The following is an 18,162-nucleotide window of genomic DNA, read 5'->3' as shown; positions in this document are numbered from 1 at the left end:
CTCTACAGAACTCGTTTCTCTCAAATAAGGTAACGTTATGCTCTGATCTAGCACCCACCTGCCCATTAAATGGACGATGGCTTCAGTTCCACCTTGGGTAAATGCATTAAATGTTTTACGCTGGTTCGACCCGTGGGATTACCACAGGACAAGCCAAAATTGAATATCGAGGGTTATATGGCTGGGATCATCAAATAAAATGTAAACTCGAAAAAATAAACATTAAACGACGGAAAATTAATATTCATAAAATGAATATATTTTTCCCACGATTTCAAAAAGGGTACGCGCTGAATGGCTGGTGATTTCGGTCGGTTGTTCACTCTTATTTACGACTTTCTTCAAGGCAACTTCCGAATGTCCCTCACTCATGACAGCTCGTTTCAGCGGGAAAAATGGAGCGCCCGGCCGCGGAGACCAAGGGCTCCTTTAAGTACGAACGTTGACAGAGAGCGCGTAGTAATTCAAATCCCCACCACCTCATATGAGATTGAATCGAGCTACAACAATAGAGTGTATATGATTTAAATCGGGTGAATCGGATGATTCAATTTAACAAATTAAACCATTCAAGGCGAGGCGGAAAGTTCTGGCCGCGGTTGACCGACGCACTTCCGCCACCCGCGGGATTCAATTTCCTTCGTGAGCCCGGTGTCAACCGTGAGTGGTGATTCACCCTCCGCATTCAATGACCGTGAGGCGATGAGCCCGCTGTGCTTCTCAGGGATCGCAGCCACGCGCACCCACGATGCTGACCGGGCGAAGCCGGCGCACCCCTCCGCGAATACTGGAAGGCCCTGTGTGTTTCTCTGAGCACATTCAAACGATTCTGGTAATTACTGGAAATTCTATATTGGCAACACTTAATATTGCCAGTCATTACCTGACTACAATGACATTCTCTCCAACCAGCCACTCTACCGCGTAGCGGAGGATTTTGGTTTAAAATTTATATCCCAACTTCTCTTTAAGACATAATAAAACATTCCCCGCCAAGAGTTGCCTCCTCCTTCCTTCTTGGGGGAAGGGAATGTTTCGGTGGCTAGCGTGCTGGCTTCCCGCCCTGAGGGCTCAGGTTCGAATCCCGGAGGCGTGAGATATTTTTCAGTTGTCTCTCGATCCCTACTTGAGGTGTTTTGTGGAGGGCACTTTGCGTAAGTACGCCTTCCGTCGCATGGGATTTGAGCTGCGGACCCCTTGGCGTCTTTCGTTAAGGGTAGGCTAATGCCGACGCCGGAATTCCCTCCAGCCTTCATCCTTTCCTGTCCATCCCTAATGGTGCAAATAACGTCAGCTATCAGTCACCTCCCCTAAAACTACTACTACTCCTTCCTTCTTTCTCCTAATCCTTTCCTCTTGGCCTTCTCTCACTCAGGCAAATTCTCTATGCAAGTGTATATATATATATATATATATATATATATATATATATATATATATATGTATACACACGTGCTATATATGCATTGATGGAATAAATGGAGAAGCGAGATACCGCTAGGCAACAAAAATACAGAGAACCACACACAATTGAAACTAAGTTCCTTATTTCCCCAAAGGAAGATGATTTGGCCACCAAAAATGATTAATACGTGTGTTACAGTTGTACGCATGTGTTTCTCTGTGTTCATAGATACTCCGCTGCGTATTTCGAGGTTAAATATGCATACATTAATTTCCGTTCATCCATTGCGCTTCATTGCTCTCGTTTCTTAGAACATGTCCCCTACCTTTGTGCAGGCGAGAGGAATTATATTTGCTTCTGATATGGTCACTTATGCCAGAAACGTTGAAGCGTAGGAGTAAAAACGAAAGGTAGTCCACGCAATACCTGTTCCTCGATGTGGCGGCTGCAAATGTCTTTTAATGATGATACCATGTTAAAAATATTATTTAATAGGGTAACAGGAACCAACCTTCATTAGCATAAGTCAACAGCGAATGCAATAAACATGAGATTGTATCCTAGCTACTACGGGACTCATCCGACTGGGTCATGTATCAAGTCCCGGAATTTTTACCTGGTAAGGCAAGGATTACGTGGTCATCATCTAAGGAACCTAGCAATTCGAAATTGACAGCAACAGCAAAGAAGTAAAAGGAATGAACCGGGCCGATTGAATGTGGGAAATATAATACGAAGACGCGGTGCGGGATAGGGAAAATTATAAAGTATGAAACGGGAGATGGAGAGAGGATATATAGATAACTTAGACCTGTACTGTCGAAGATGAGATGGGAGGATAGCGGGTATTACCGGAGCGGTAGTTTTATGGTAATATACAGCGGATGGGAAGAGGGACAGTGAAGGGTGGCGAATACGTTAAACAAAAAGGTTGATTCTTACAGAGTAAACATAGGAGAGGCGACCGACGGAAAAAAATAATATTAGCAGAAAAACTAAACCAACGAAATTGGTCATTATCCAGGCCTACATGACGACAAACGATCGGAGAAAGAAATAGAGCATACGATCTTAATGAGGAAACTATTACGGGCGTAGACAGAAATAAAACGGTGAAATGGACAAAAATGAAAATAAATGAGAAAGTTCTCTGCTTGGTGGGTAGGAGAAAGGATTGTAGGCAGAAATACAAAGGAGGCAGGAAAAATAGATACTGGGCATTTTGATCGACTCGATCGAATCGATTGGATTTTTTTTTTGGATTTTGATTTGAGTTCTGAGCGTGGGAGAAAGTAAGTATTAAAAGAGTGGCAGTGATTGTTTATGTGGATGTTGAGGGGTGTGATAGATTGCCCAGCGTAGAAACAGAGCTTGCAGCTCATTTGTTTAACTCTGTGCATAAGGGAGTAATGTTGGACGGAAGAGAATTGGTTGGTTGGGAAGAAAGGCAAGGTGGGGCATGAGATCTTTGGGTCTTTCATGGCTCCTGACTCCTTAATTTCACGTTCGAAGGGAAATCTTGGAGAGGTTCTACAACGGGTATAGATAAGCGATGATCGTAAGGTAATCCATTGGAAGCAGAATGAACACAAATAGTAAGACTGAACAGGGATGCATGCTTTGATGAAAAGCGGTGATTACATTTCCGAAGATAGAATTAATTCTTATATGTTCCATTACATAAGGAGGGTTAAAGGTTGTAAATGAGGATTCAGGTGATATTTTTGGAGGTTCATTCGGTGGCAGAGTGTATTTTATTCGTGTGCATAATTTGCTGCACCAGATACACGCTATTAAATTTGTCTATATTCATGTTAAAATTGGTAACGTTGCAATGGGTTTTTCAGAAAACCGTGAAGATTGGAAGGATGCAAAATTGCTTGCGTGCAAATGTGATTTCCTTCTTGAATTATTATCATCATTCAAGAAAATTGGAATAACCATTAGTTATTTTTCACATTAAATAATGCCGAAAAAACACGCTGAAACTAGGATAGTGTAATAAGAATACTAAACTACCTTAATTTACGTTGTACTTAACGATTGCTTTTTTTGTATGTTCTTATGTGTACATAAAGTATTACTACTAAGGATTGAGAAAATTTGTGATCTGTGAATTTGAGATCACAGAAACGAAACAAATTATGCTGTTCTCTATTCAGGAGTATTCCGTGCGCAAAATTGGCCGTCTTTTTGCACAATATACGGATAATATTTAAGCATTTTCCCTTACATCAATCTAGACGTAATTTTCAATTATTCAATAGGGTGCAAAATTACTCAGATACCTTGCATAACCTTTTGTAAAAATGATATAGAAATTTAGATGTAGTACTATTGACTAATAGTAATGAAAAAACGAAATAAAAAGGCACATTTACTCACTGCGATCCATGCACGAGGCATACAGCTTCCTTGCCTTTCTAATGGCTTCGTTTTCGTCCTTCGTTGGTGGTTGATCGATCAACTCTGCAAAAAGCATAAAGAAAACCGACTTTTGGCTGGCCTTCGTGAAGCAAAAAATGAAGAATGGATTGTAAAAATAAAAATTACAAAAAATAGATCATTAAAGTCTAGCTAGATCATATAAGTATTAGCCCCTCTACCGATTCCACACAATATATGTCATATGATCGTTCTCATAGACCCCTTCAACAGTCGTCCTTCCTTCAATTGCGGCAGCCGATATATAAGAGTAATTGCTCAATCCCTGTATTAATCGACTAAAGTTTCTTCAGATCTTTAACATAATTTCAACATTATATTTTAATCCAGAATTCCATATTTAAAATAAAATTAAATTGAATGCCAAATATGAGCACTCAATGCATACATTTTTACTTGAGTATAAGTTTCAAACACAATCTTATACTCAGTGCCATGGCATCAGAAAGAAGTAGGACGATTAGGATACTATGAAACTCAAGGAAGTAGTCGTTTCATAAAATTGCTCCTAAATTAAAAAAATAAAACCTTTAATTTCCTCGCTCTTGAATGAATTCAAATAGTAATGACAAAATATTTGGGACACAAGAACTAATAAGTGGCTATTTTACTCGGTAAATACCATATTAGTGCTCCTCCAATATAATTATTACATCATTGCCCTTTGTTTGATGTCGCTACTTCTCCGATTGATGTACCCATACCGGATTAATGCAGGCTTAATAACACATGTTCGTTAACTTTATCCTTAAAAACATGGTCCAAATCACGTATCGGTTATTTAATGAAGTTAGAGTTCATTAGGTTTTGCTATCTCTTTACCCATGATTCATTCTATCTATGTCCATACAAAAGTGTTAGCAGAGCGCTTAAAATAGTGCATTTACGAATTGGATAACGTGTCGGAGTGACTCGAGTGACCTTTTGTGACGCACGGCGGGGAAACTAATTAAAAGCAGGTGGTTTCAGTCACACTGCTGGTAAAATTCATTTTACTGGTCGGTGTATTTAAAAGAGCCCAATATAGCGTACCACTTCAACATTTTTTAACCCGAAGGTTAGTTTGATTTGTGTGAGCAGACCTCAACCTATACTAAGTCTAACGGTGTATGAAATTCATGCATAATGAGAGGGAAGATAGTTTTTCTCACGTGCACCGCCTATGATTTCCCAGAAAGATCTGAAAACCGAAAAATTACACAGCTTGGTTGAGGATGAGGGTGTTCTGGGAAAGCATCCGGAAACGATCCCCGACCCTCCGGTCAATAGTCCGGCCTAATTTCGTTCACTGGAATATGACACCCTTGTAAGTTGTGTGTACACGAGAAATGTATGAAAAATACTTTGCGTTTGTTGTGTCCAAAAATAGAAATAGCCAATGGCGAGCAATAGTGGAGCTAACAGTAGATAAAATAGTACGCGAGAACTTTTCCAGAAATAGGTATACTTAGTCTAAACTTGGTCAGAATTAATGTCTTGTGACAAATACCAAAATAATTCATGTAGATTTGCTAAATATTGAATTTTGTTTAAATATAGAATCAAATGTAATCTCTCTTGGGAGAGGTATTTTATAAAAACATTAATTTTCGGATAAAAAACGGGAGGAAAAGGAGGTTCTCAGTGGCCACTATGTCCGCCGAAGTCCTTGGATAAATGAAGAGAACCATGAAAAGAATATCGCAAATGGTTATTGAAAATTTTTTATACACAATTAAGTCTTGATTAATTTTATACACAACTAAGACTAGATTAATCTATCACGAAATTACTTGTAAGAATGAGAGAATGACAGGAAAAATTAGGCTACATGTTTTCACCAATGATGAAAGCACACACTAACTAATGATGGAGATTCCTACATCTGGATGGTGTCACGTGTGAAATTAAAAAAACCTACCGAGAGATAACATTTAAAAAGTTTATTATGATGAATTGAGCCTCAGAAACCTCAATTACAAACTTCCAAATGGAGTAAATGTGGAGTATATAAGTTATGGTGTGACGCAGTGTAGAGGGTATGCCCCAAAAAAAGAAAGGGTTTTCCCAAACGAGGTGGACGACCTCCGGTTTTCCACCCTTCCCTTCATTCGTAAGCCCTCACTGACCCTCCTTTAAACAATAACTCAACTCTTCCTCTCAGTCTTCTCTAAGTGCCCCTCCCCCATACCTGTTCGTAATTTACTTAAAGGACGATGTCTTCAATAGTACCTGATGATGAACCTGAACGTCTAAACCTAGGTCGTGTCTAAATACAGTTCTATGGAATGACAGTTGTAGTTTTTCATTATATTACGTAAATAAGATGAGCGCAAAAATGTTAACATACAAAAGATCATATACTTACCAAAATAATTACTCCGATCATAAAGTCATTATTTACATTAAGTAATATAATCAACAAATAACCTCTTCTCCATGGTAAACATTATAACCAGCATGCCTTGGACCGTTGTGACATATGCCAATGATGATGACTTCTCTACTAATTGTCATATGAATGAATTTTATGAAAATATTTGTGCTTGGAGACAAAGGAAAGAACCTACTCAGTTAAATTTGGGACATAATATACTAAAACTTTGTTGAAGACAGGGATATTACCTAGTATGGTGCTGGAGATAGACAGAGGTATATCTTAGCAGTAATATATCATTGGAAAGAGATATTTTAGGGCTCTGCTGGGTGAGATGGAAGGATGTCTGGGACAACTGGAGTGATAGTTATAGAGTAATATGCAACGGAGAGGATGAGATCCAGCGAGGGTTGGCAATAATATTGAACCAATAGGTAGGAATAAGCATAGTAAGCATAGAGCAGCTTAGTGATGGAGTATCATTTGTAGAATTAAAAATTGAAACAAAGAACTTGGTCAATAAATCGTATAGTAGGTCTATATATCAGAGAGAAAATAATTATGAAGAAAATGTCCACAGGGTGCATGATCCATTAGAGGAAATAACTGGAGGTGTTCCTGGAGGTGATGATGGAGGTGATATTTGGTGGTGATGTGGGATTGGAAGACGGCGGTAAGCAAAGGGAGAGATGGGAGTGAGCTAGAGGACTACAGTTTGGAAACAAAGGATGAACACGGGTGGAAAGCAATAGAGCTATGATGGAAACGGGTTAATCATAACGAGCATTTGGTTTAGACACCGTAACAGGCGTATGTAAGCATGAAAAATTCAATTCAGCAAAATTTCTATTAGATTATATTTTGATTAGCCACATATTTAGGAGCATCGTATTTAGTACGCAGTTAACAGGGAGTAAATGCAAATCCAGATCAAAATTTTGTGCAAAGATGTTTCGCGTCAGATTCTAGAGGATTAGCAGGGAAGGCGATTGTAAAAATGGGATTTAGAAGCATATACCGGGAGATAAGAAAAGAGTATCAGCAGGTTATAGACAAAAATATTAAGTGAGAAAGAGAGATGGCTAAAATCGAAGGAAAGTAGGAACAGTGAGGCCCACCTCCATATGGTCTCTTGAAGGCTTTAACCAAGTTGGCTTTAACATACATTTCTACAAGGTACTCTGCAAGCCACCGCTTGAGTGTGTGGCAGGAGGTGATACACATCTGGCATGCGACAGCAGCAATTACGTTTCTCTTAATTTTTAGTTTCAATATAGAAAGCGTATGCATATGAATATGTGTGTATGTATATATATATATATATATATATATATATATATATATATATATATATATATATATATATATATATATATATGTGTGTGTGTGTGTGTGTGTGTGTGTGTGTGTGTTATATATGCTTCTTCTTATGTTTATGAGTGTGTATATAAATATATATATATTACATATATATATGTATATATATTACATATCTATACATATATATGTGTATATATACACACACACATATATATATATATATATATATGCACGCACACATACATTTATACAAACACGTACAAAGTCTATCCCAAAGGTTGTAGGACTTATTTTTTCACGGGTAGACGGCGTACGAGGTGTAGTAAACCCGCTGGCAGCGGTAAGTGGACGCACAAGGGAGCTACGTCCAAGACTTTCGAGTGAATGTATCATTTCTGGCAATACATATTTTAATTGACTCCATCCTACCACTTTTGGAACAAGCCATGCATGCGTATCCATATGCGTAAATATACATATGCGTATGTGGGTCGCGGTAGCCCAGGGGAAGAGCATTTGACTACTGACCGGAGGGCTCGATTCTCGGACAAGCCACTCTGGGCACCTGCAGCTCCGCCCAAGCTATGTGATTTATTGGGTACCAGATATTCCTGGGAAACCATCACCGGCTTAGAGAAAGGAACTGCCCCCCCTACCCTGAAGTGTGAAATTCACATGCCATCGGATATATATCCGACATATATATATATATATATATATATATATATATATATATATATATATATATATATATATATATTTACATATATATATATATATACATATATATAGACACATTTTGAAAGTCTCTCGGGCGTGAATAATAATGTATAAAAGTTAGCACTAGTGGACACAGACAGACAAAAACACAAACACACAAAAATGAGACTCATTGAGTTTCGAATTTTCGGTTATCGCAGCCACCTTCATCAAGGAAGAGAGGGACAGAATCGTCCCTCTCTTGTCAAAACTTCCGGGAATCGAACCCGGGCCCCCTGGTCAGTATTCCAACGCTCTACCCCCTAGACTACCACGACCCACATATCCCGCCATATGGCGAACAAATATTCATTAACATGGAAATAGTAAGGAAAAGGGATAGGAACACATAAAGGACGAGCATAATAAAAATGTAATATATATATGGATATATATATATATATATATATATATATATATATATATATATATAATTATTAATATTAGGTAATCTACCGGTTAAGGTAGGTTTTTGGATGAACAAAGCTACTAAATAAAACATTTTGTGACTCCTAACAAAACACAAAATCCAGTATCCTACTCTACCTCAGACCCCACTTCATATCCGAGTACTTTCTTCCTCCCTTCATCCCGTCCAGAGGGTAGAATGTTGGGCAAAAGAGGAAAGGGGAGGAACAGGATAGGGATGTTGGACGGGATGAAGGGAGGAAGAAAGTACTCAGAGATGAAGAGGGACCTGATATAGAGTAGGATGATGGATTTTGTTTTTTTGTTAGGAGTAATAAAATATTTGTTTGGTAGTTGTGTCCATCCAAAAACCTACCTTAACCGGTAGATTACCTTAAAAAAAAATATATATATATATACATACATATATATATATATATATATATATATATATATACTAGCTGAATACCCGGCTTTGCACGGGTTAGGGAGAAACAATAATATAAATATACTACATAAATAAAAACAACAAATTACAAAGTACAATAATACACTACTTCATACAAATTTAAGAATCTTTTTTATTTAACACCTGTTTTTTTTTAAGGTAATCTACCGGTTAAGGTAGGTTTTTCGATGGACACAACTACCAAACAATTATTTTGTGACTACTAACAAAACACAACCCTAAATTCTACTCTACACCAGGTCCCTCTTCATCTCTGAGTACTTTCTTCCTCCCTTCATCCCGTCCAACATCCCTATCCTGTTCCTTCCCTTTCCTCGTTTGCCTAACATTCTCCCCCTTATTACCATCTTCAACATCCCCTTGCCGGTCAATACCCTCTTAATCCACTTTTCCTGCCTCCAAAGGATTTCTCCCTACAAACCCACATCTTCGCCCACCATGCCAAGTACTTCCTCATTTGTTTTCTTCTCTGTCCATTTCACCTTCTCCATTTTTCTCCATACCCACATTTCAAAACCCTACAATCTACGTCTATCTTCCTGCTTCAATGACCACGTTTCCGCGCCGTACATAGCTACGCTCCATATCAAAGTTTTTACGAGTCTTTTCTTAATATCATTACTCAACGTCCCTCTCATCAACTCCCTCCTCCTTGTAAGAGCCTCCTTGCCTAGCGCAATTCTTCTCCTTACGTCCCTACTACATTGACCGTGTTGGTCCAAAACACTTCCCAGATACGTAAACTGTTCTACCTGCTCTAGTTTTTGCTCTCCTATTTTAATGTTTAGCTTAGCCTTTTTCTTTCTAGAAAATCGCATTACCTTTGTTTTATTAATATTTATTCTCATCCCATACCTGTCGCACTGAATTTCCAATTCACTCAGCAATGCTTGCAACCAACCCCTTGGCTGACTGACAAGCTGAAGCTTGGTCATCAGCGAACCGAACTGATTTTACGAATTCCCCGCCCACTTTCATTCCTACCTCCAGTTCTTCCCATGCCTCTTTAATCATTTCCTCTGCATACAGGTTGAACAGCAACGGTGATAATGGGCAGCCCTGCCTTACACCTCTTCCTAACACTGCCCATCCGGACTCCCCGTTCCCCACTCGCACTTGAGCAGACTTAGACACGTACAGGTTGAAGATTAGCCTCCTATCCCTCCAATCTATTCCTATTTTCTGCAATATACTCATTATTTTCCCCAATTCACTCTATCAAATGCCTTTTCGAAATCTACGAAACAGGCAAAACGTCCTGTAGTCCCCACATGATGTAGCCTTTACCTTTTTCGGAATAGGAACTAAAACTGATCACACAAAGTCTTCGGCCAGATTCTTTTCTCATAGATACTATGAATCAGCCCATATAGCCTCTTCTTCCCACATTTTCCTAAATATTTCAATAGTTCCGCGGGAATGTTATCCACCCCCACGGCCTTATTTAGGTTCATCTCCCTTAAAGCCCTTCCTATCTCATCGTCGAGTATGCCTGGACCTAAGCTATTTTTCTCTACGCCATGTTCCTTTTCAATGTCCAACTTTGTTGGTATTAGTTCTTTGCTATACAGTTCTTCTATATATTCCTTCCATCTCTCTTGGATCTTTCCTGTGTCAACTATTATATTATTCGCCTTGTTTCTAACTGTTAGCATTTATCTTCCTTCCTTATTTCCCGATAAAGATTTAACTTTGCTGTACAGCGCACCAATTTCACCCTCCTCTGCAGACTTTCCATATCTTCACACTGGGTCTTCCACCATCCTGCTATTGCTTTATTTGTTGCCCGCCTATATTTATTTTTTTACTCTTTGTACTTCATTTTAGCCTAACTCCGTGTGTACATTCTTCCATTTTCTCCGCTCATCCATCTTTGTAATCATCTCATCCGTGATATATGGTTTCCCAGTCCTTTTAGCGTCAACGGTTCCAATAGTGTCTTTAGCGGCTTTGGATAACCCTTTCTTGATACTTTCCCATTTTTCTTCAATAGTACTTAGCTCTCCACCATCCTCCATGATTTCCTCTACAGCCTGTTGGTACTCCTTTCTTTTTAATACATTTAATGCTTCTACATTCCATTTTCTTACTCGCCGCCCCTGCCTTATCTTTTTGAAACGAATACTACATTTCATAACAACTAAATTGTGGTCAGAGTCCGCATCTGCTCCCGGGAAGCTGTGCGAATTTATCACACTGTTCCTAAACCTGTGTCTAACCAGAATATAATCTAGCTGATACCTTTCTAAAACACCTGGCATTTTCCATGTATACCTGCGTCTTTTGTGGTGTCTAAACCAAGTGTTGGTGATGACTAACCCCTGTGTTCAGCAGAATTCAACTGCTTTCTCCCCGCGGTCATTCCTCGTGCCTAAACCGTAGTCCCCCGTCTCAACACCATATCTTCCTTCACCTACTGTCGCATTCCAATCCCCCATCACTATCAAATATTTCCCTGCGGGAACACATGCGATTATGTCCTCTAACTGATCGTACATCCTATCTACCTCTTCTTCCTTATGGTTGCTCGGTGGCATGTATACCTGAATGATAACCAAGTTCGTAGGTTCTGCTTTTATCTCTACTAGTAATAATCTATCCGTTACTTGCTCTATGTTGACGACGCTTCTTCCTACCTCTTCATTTAACACTATGGCAACCCCTCGTTGGCTCTCATCCCGCCGCTGTATATTATTCTATACTGAGCACTCCAGTAATCCCCGCTATTCTTCCATCTCACCTCGCATAGGCCTAAGATATCTATATTTCCCCTTTCCATCCTTCATAGTCTTTTTAGCGTGACACCATCACTTACTGGCCGCCCCACTGGGGTCAGACGCCATTGCAGCCGCCTCACTGAGGAACAGACGCTGCGTGGACTACCTTTCGTCTGGCTCCTAACCTTCGACCTATCTGGCATGGGTGACCCAACCAGGAGCAATTATTATTACTCCCGCCAGCACAGCTCTAGGGGTCATCGGAACGCACAAGCCCTTCCGCCACGAGGGAGGGATATATATATATATATTGATTGTGTGTGTGTTGGGGTGGTTTTTACGTAATTATTCCTGCGAAATAACAGAGATATCTGGATAATATTACATGATCGTGATGTACCTAATTTCGTGTCTCATAGATATTAATGTTGATTTATTTAATTCTGAAAGTCGTTGATTGAAGTAACTCGCAGCATGCATAAGGTAGAGGCTCTCTGTGCGATTAAGTCCTTTCATTTGAAATAATGCAGCCTCTGGGTAATCCACGATTAAATTATACCTGTTTATGGAAATCATAGTCTGTCATATGACGCAATTGTGAGGTGTAGAAAAGGAATTTTTAACCTGATCACGTTCCCCTTAGAGACGATTCAAAAAGTGGAATACCATTACTCATGGTGGATGCTGCCAAAGTGAGGACAGTGTAGGACTTTTTCCCATTACACCAAAGATATATTTTTTTGATTTAAATATTTTGATTATTATCATAGTGCTTTTAGGGGAGGCGACTGATAGCTGAGGTCATTTGCACCGTTGGGGATGGACAGGAAAAGATGGAGGGTGGAGAGAAACCCGTCGTCGACATTAGCCTGCTCTTAAAGAAAAGCGCCAATGGGTCCACAGCTTAACGTCACATCCGATGGACGGCGATGTCCTCTTAAATGTGATTCCAAAATCCACCCCAAGTAGCGATCGGGATGCAAACGAAAAAAATCCGCCGCCGCCGGGATTCGAACTCTCCCTGGTGGAAAGCCAGTACGTTGGCTACCGCACCATCCCAATCCCGGACTTCATCCTATTAGGCCGAAGAGCAATCATACAAGTTATCACGTATGAGAATGATCTTAGCTACGGCAGTGTATGGAAAATTTCTCACGCAGAACTGCACCTACAAAAGGGGTCGTCACGATGGCATTCACGAATACCGACTCCTTTTTAGTGCGACCTGCAATCACGACTACGGAGAGACCGGAAATCAAAGCGATGGCTTTTGAATGTTATAAAATCCGCCCTATTATCCCAGTCCCGACAAACGACTTTTTCCAATCCCCAGAACTAAAACAACCACATCGAGGTTTGAGATTACAAACACAAATGACGGTACTCTGGAGGTGGATCCATAGTTTTCGACGCAACATACCGATTTCTACAGCGACGACATTCGAAAGGTCAAGAAACACAAGGCGAAATATATAACTCTGGATAGTGACTATGCACAGATTTCATAAGAATGGCAAATAAATAATTAAGTTTCTATCTCGATTATTTTTCAGCAATTTTGAAAACGTTACGATACCCCTCGTGTGTGTGGGTGTGTGCATAAAAGCGTCTTTTGCAAGAGCACCATGGCATAGTATGAGATAGACAAATCATTTCCTCCTAACAAGAATGGGTGAGTTTTGAGATAAAGGTATATTTTTTAACTTATTGCACTTACCTCAGAAAATATACCCTTTGCCATCATTTCTATGATATCGTCATGTGTAGGTTAAATTCTAAGAACACTGAGAGCCATGTGCATATTAAAACATCAACAACAAGAAACACTTGCGTGTCTACACGAATGAAAATTAATGAACGATTGATTTCACAGATTATTTAAACAGTTCCTTCTCTTGAATGACAATAGTCTCTTGTAGCATTGCCTTCCAAATAATTATCAATTAACCTAGAATCTATCTCTCATTCATTGTACCAATGAAAGACTTTACATTAGGAACCAATGATTATGCTTTCTGATAAAGTCTACCACTTTGGCTACATAATTTTGTTAAGATTAGAGTTCATACGAATGATCGCAGGCCTCCACAAATTTATCTTAAACGCGCCTGGTGGAAGATTAATTTTGGTTTCACGAAGCACGGGTATGAGTTTGCCAGCCCCACAGATGATTTGGTACTCGATTATGTTTCAATTGATCCCGTGAGAAAACTGAAGCAATGGACCGCGATTGACTAATTGACGGGATCACGAGGTAATGCTTGCGGCCAGCGTCATAAGGGAAAATGTTTAAAGCAGAAACGTTAAAAGAGAACCTGTGACGTCAATCATAGACAACCCCCAAAAACTCATACTTAATATTCCCCTCTCCATAATGATTCTGTCCGGGGGCACGGGAGGGAGTGACCATTGTCAAGTCCGTTTGAGCGGCGATTACGGAGCCGAGACGAGAGAGAGTGATCAAATTAAGCGGCAGAGGCGACAGATGAGGCGTAAGAAGAGAGGGGGCCGACATTTAAGCTTATTGTGTGGAGGGCGATAGGATTTTGCATGTGGGACAAAGGTATTCATCACACGCCGTTTCGCGTCAATCACAAACATGGCCCTCCCAATGACCCTGAGGGTGAAGTGTGTGGGTGTGTGTGTGTGTGTAGAGGATGCTCACTTTTGATGACCGCCAGGATTTCTTCCTGCATCTCTTGCAGCATGGAGCGATGGAAGCTGTCGTCTGGCACCTCTTGGCTCCTCAAATAGTTGCCGCAGCTGAACTGATAGAAGTCGGAACAGGGGTCGGCTGTTGGGTCGAGCCTCTGCAGGAGGCGGGCGCTGGCGAGAACGCAGGCGGGTCGGTCGCAGGGGCTCAGCCGGCCACCCTTGGAGCCGCCCCGGGTGTTCGGAAAAGGTGGCAGCGAGATGGGGGCGTAGGGAGACACGCCGATGCTTCCCTTGAAACCCCTCCTTGAGCCATCCTCCTTCTTCTCCACTGCGGACGAGAACAGGAGGCCGTAGAAGATGGATGCGAAGCCTCGTATCGTATAGCGATCGTGGCGAATCCCTTGCTCCTTACCAGTCAAGGAGTACGTGAGGGCGTTTGGTTAACCAGTTACGGATATATTTTTTTGCCCTTTATTACCAATTTTAGTCTTCACTGTGTTAAGATTACAGTAACGAATAAATTGACACTCTTTAATACTATTGATGCACTGATAAAAATAGTAAACACAATCCAAATCAGATTTGAAGCTAAATAAGGAGTTAATTTTACATGTACTCTTACAGTTGGTTTTAAATTTAACAGTAAAAAAATTTCAACTAGTGTTCATAGAAATATTTTTAATGCTAAGAAAATAATGTAAATGAATCTAGGCTCTCATGCATTAAATTTTTATCACAACGTACTAAATAGGACTTGTAGCAGATTAATAGCAAACAGCTTGAAATAAATTTGCACTTGGGTACGAGAGAGATGTGGAGGGTCAGAGAGAGGGTAAGCTGCGTGGGAGGAGCCGTGGGGTTGTAGGTATGGGCGATGGAGTGAGAAGGGAGACGCGGGAGTTTCAATAAAGAGCATGCCTGGAGTACTGCAGGCTGAACGTAACCACATGAGAGCATGCCAGGAAGCTCCTACAAAAACACCAGCAGAATATTTTGGGAGGAAGTCAGCTGCTGTAATTTAGAAATAACTATTTAAATATGAAATATATCTGGCTTCTTCTCCCTTAGGAGCCTCGGGAAATCGACGCACTCCTCCTTGATTTCTTCTCCGCAATCCTCTTCCTGAGTCTTCTTCATTTCCTCTATTTTATAAGTGTCATGAATTAGAATTCTAGGGCTGGCTTTCCACCCAGAGGTCCGGCTTCGAATCCTGGAGGCGGTGGATTTGGTTCAGTGGCGTTCCGATCCCTAATTGAGGTGCTTTATGGAGAGTACTTCAAGTGAGTACGCCTGCCGTCGGATGGGACATTAAGCCGTTGACCCCTTCGCGCCTTTCGTTTAGAGTAGGCTAATGTCGACGCCGGGTTTCTTCCAACCCTTCATCCTTTCCCATCCATCCCTAATGGCGCAAATACCCTCAACTCTCGGTTGCCTCCCCTAATAACTACTACTGCTAGAACACAAAAACTAACAAATTTAACATTCCCTTACTTTAAAGACTGCCACCCGGCACACACCAATCACTTCATCCTCCTATAATTTTCCAACAGAGACCAACGTGTTTTCAACGATTTCTCCTCCCTAAAAAAATCACAATTACACTACGTAAATCCTTGAAAAACGAGTGTACTCGGAAACAATACCAAAAAAATGTTCTCGCCCATCTTCCATCATATTCCAAGACCCCATGCAAAGCATAAATAATCTTTTTCTGGGGCCAAAAATTGCCGTTCCAAAGTAAAAAATGAATCTCATTTGAAAAGAGTTAAAATCCCCCTTAACACAAATAAAGATCCGCGCTACTAATCACCAAAATATGTCCTCCAGTTTTATTGAAATGAGCGAGAACTTAGACAGCATCTGAAATCCACAAGCTCTTAACAAAACCACTTCTCTCTATTCTCTTTTACTACCTCGCTGCACTCCATGTACACGACGACATTGTGTTGCCCGTTTCTCCAGTAGTAGACTTCTTTTCAGTACCAAAAGGTTATCCACAATTTTAATCCACATTCAGATATTATATGCAGATTATCAAGCAAATTCTATCATTTCGTCTACATTGGCAGATGCACTAACATCCTTTAGATACAATTGAATAATCACCGTTACTTCACCAAATCCGCTATCTTTGACGCACATTCTCTCCACCCGCATACCGCCTCCTACAGCCAAAATTTAGACATTTGCTTTCAGAAAAGAGTATTTGAAATTCTACCTGAATTTGCTAGTGGTATCCACGTGAGAAATCGTGAGACGACTCATATAGATTATGTAACACCGGGATCTAATATGGTTCCTTGGACCCTCCTGTTTCTCTTTACCTTTTAATATGAGAAAGAGTTAATTTAAGGACCTTATTTACGACTATACCAAATTTTGGGTAAGCGGAGACAATTCAGTTAAATGAAAATTGTTCAGTCTCGGTGGGTAAAATGACTTCAACAACTAGACCATTGATGATTCCGTTTTTTATTAACAATTATTAAATGAAAAGATTGTGGGCGAGGGGGTACATTGGTGTCGTCGGGCAAAACCAGCAACCAGCGACATGACATGAGGTGGGCGCAAGCCGACCCTAACGAGCCAGAGCAACGGCTTGGAGGAGAGGAGTCATGAGCAGCGGGGCTAAGTCCACGATTGTGATCGCAGTCATCACAGGTTCGTGGAATTGTGTCACCGGCCTTCACAATCAACTCCTGCCTTCCCCCCTAACTTACTCCTTCGATCGGTCAATGAGCTGCGGCTGCCCTTTGTACCCAAGCCAGCCCTATATGCTCGCGGGTCTGAATTTCGGGGGCCCTTTCTCCCTCCCGACCATCTGCCATCCTTTCGCTTCCATGACTTGCCGGTCCCTCTTGCGGGAGATTAGAGGTGCGAGGCCTCCCTCGCACCTCTACCTATGCTTGGTCAGTTTTCCTTGCGATCACTCGCTTGTAATAAATAATTCATTATCCAACCACTGGTGTATTTACTCTGCGGCACAGAACCATATGTCAACCTTCCCTAAGACATTGGGACCGGAAACTGCGAGAAACCCTTTGGTTGTCGATGCGGATAGAAAGGGAATTAGAATTTTCAATGGCGTAAAACGAAGTAGACTGGTTCCACTTTAGTTTTCATATGAATTTTCTTTGTAGTGCAGTTGCCGTATGATGAAATTGAAAGTGGGATGTGGCTATTTTGGCCGGTGAAAGGAAGCTGATGCCGACACAAAGGGAGCTGATGAGAGGGCATGATTTACAGCGTGGCTGAAGGCTCGGATAAGACCCTGGGGCTTCGGGGGAGGGAGTTGTAATCGGAGAGCAGAGAACACGCAAAATATTGTAGATTATTTTGCATACACCAGGCATAACAAAATAAGGGCCTTTCTCTCATATATTTAAACTCTTATGTATATACCAGGTCAGAACGAAATTGTTCGCATGTAGCGCATTCTATTGATTGTTTCTCACGCCACTAAAGTGACTCAGTAGATGCTTGCCTGTTGGTGAATTCAGATAATAATGGCCGGGAAAATTGTTGCTCCCGCTACTTACGAATCGCCTGGTGTTATTCCATTTTTGTGTGCAAACGGATCATTAGCTGCCCATATGCATCGGCAGTTGTGCCTCGTTTATTGTCCTAT

General features: G+C 40.7%; 1 protein-coding gene across 1 annotated transcript in view; it reads right to left on the bottom strand.

Moving 5' to 3' along the window:
* Nucleotides 1–18,162, bottom strand: part of LOC139691243 (neprilysin-1-like) — a gene marked incomplete at its 5' end in the record, with an annotated part of 132,659 nt that overhangs the window by 101,451 nt on the left and 13,046 nt on the right. The window contains 2 exons of the mRNA XM_071588988.1: nt 3,791–3,874; nt 14,545–14,862. Coding sequence (XP_071445089.1) covers nt 3,791–3,874; nt 14,545–14,862 — 402 coding nt within the window. The remainder of the gene's footprint in view (nt 1–3,790; nt 3,875–14,544; nt 14,863–18,162) is intronic.

The sequence above is a fragment of the Hetaerina americana genome, unplaced genomic scaffold, assembly GCF_022747635.1.
Source record: "Hetaerina americana unplaced genomic scaffold, ioHetAmer1.1.p SCAF_31, whole genome shotgun sequence".
NCBI lineage: Eukaryota > Metazoa > Arthropoda > Insecta > Odonata > Calopterygidae > Hetaerina > Hetaerina americana.
The sequence above is the reverse complement of the archived record's forward strand: the minus strand, read 5'-3'. Positions and strand labels throughout refer to the sequence as shown.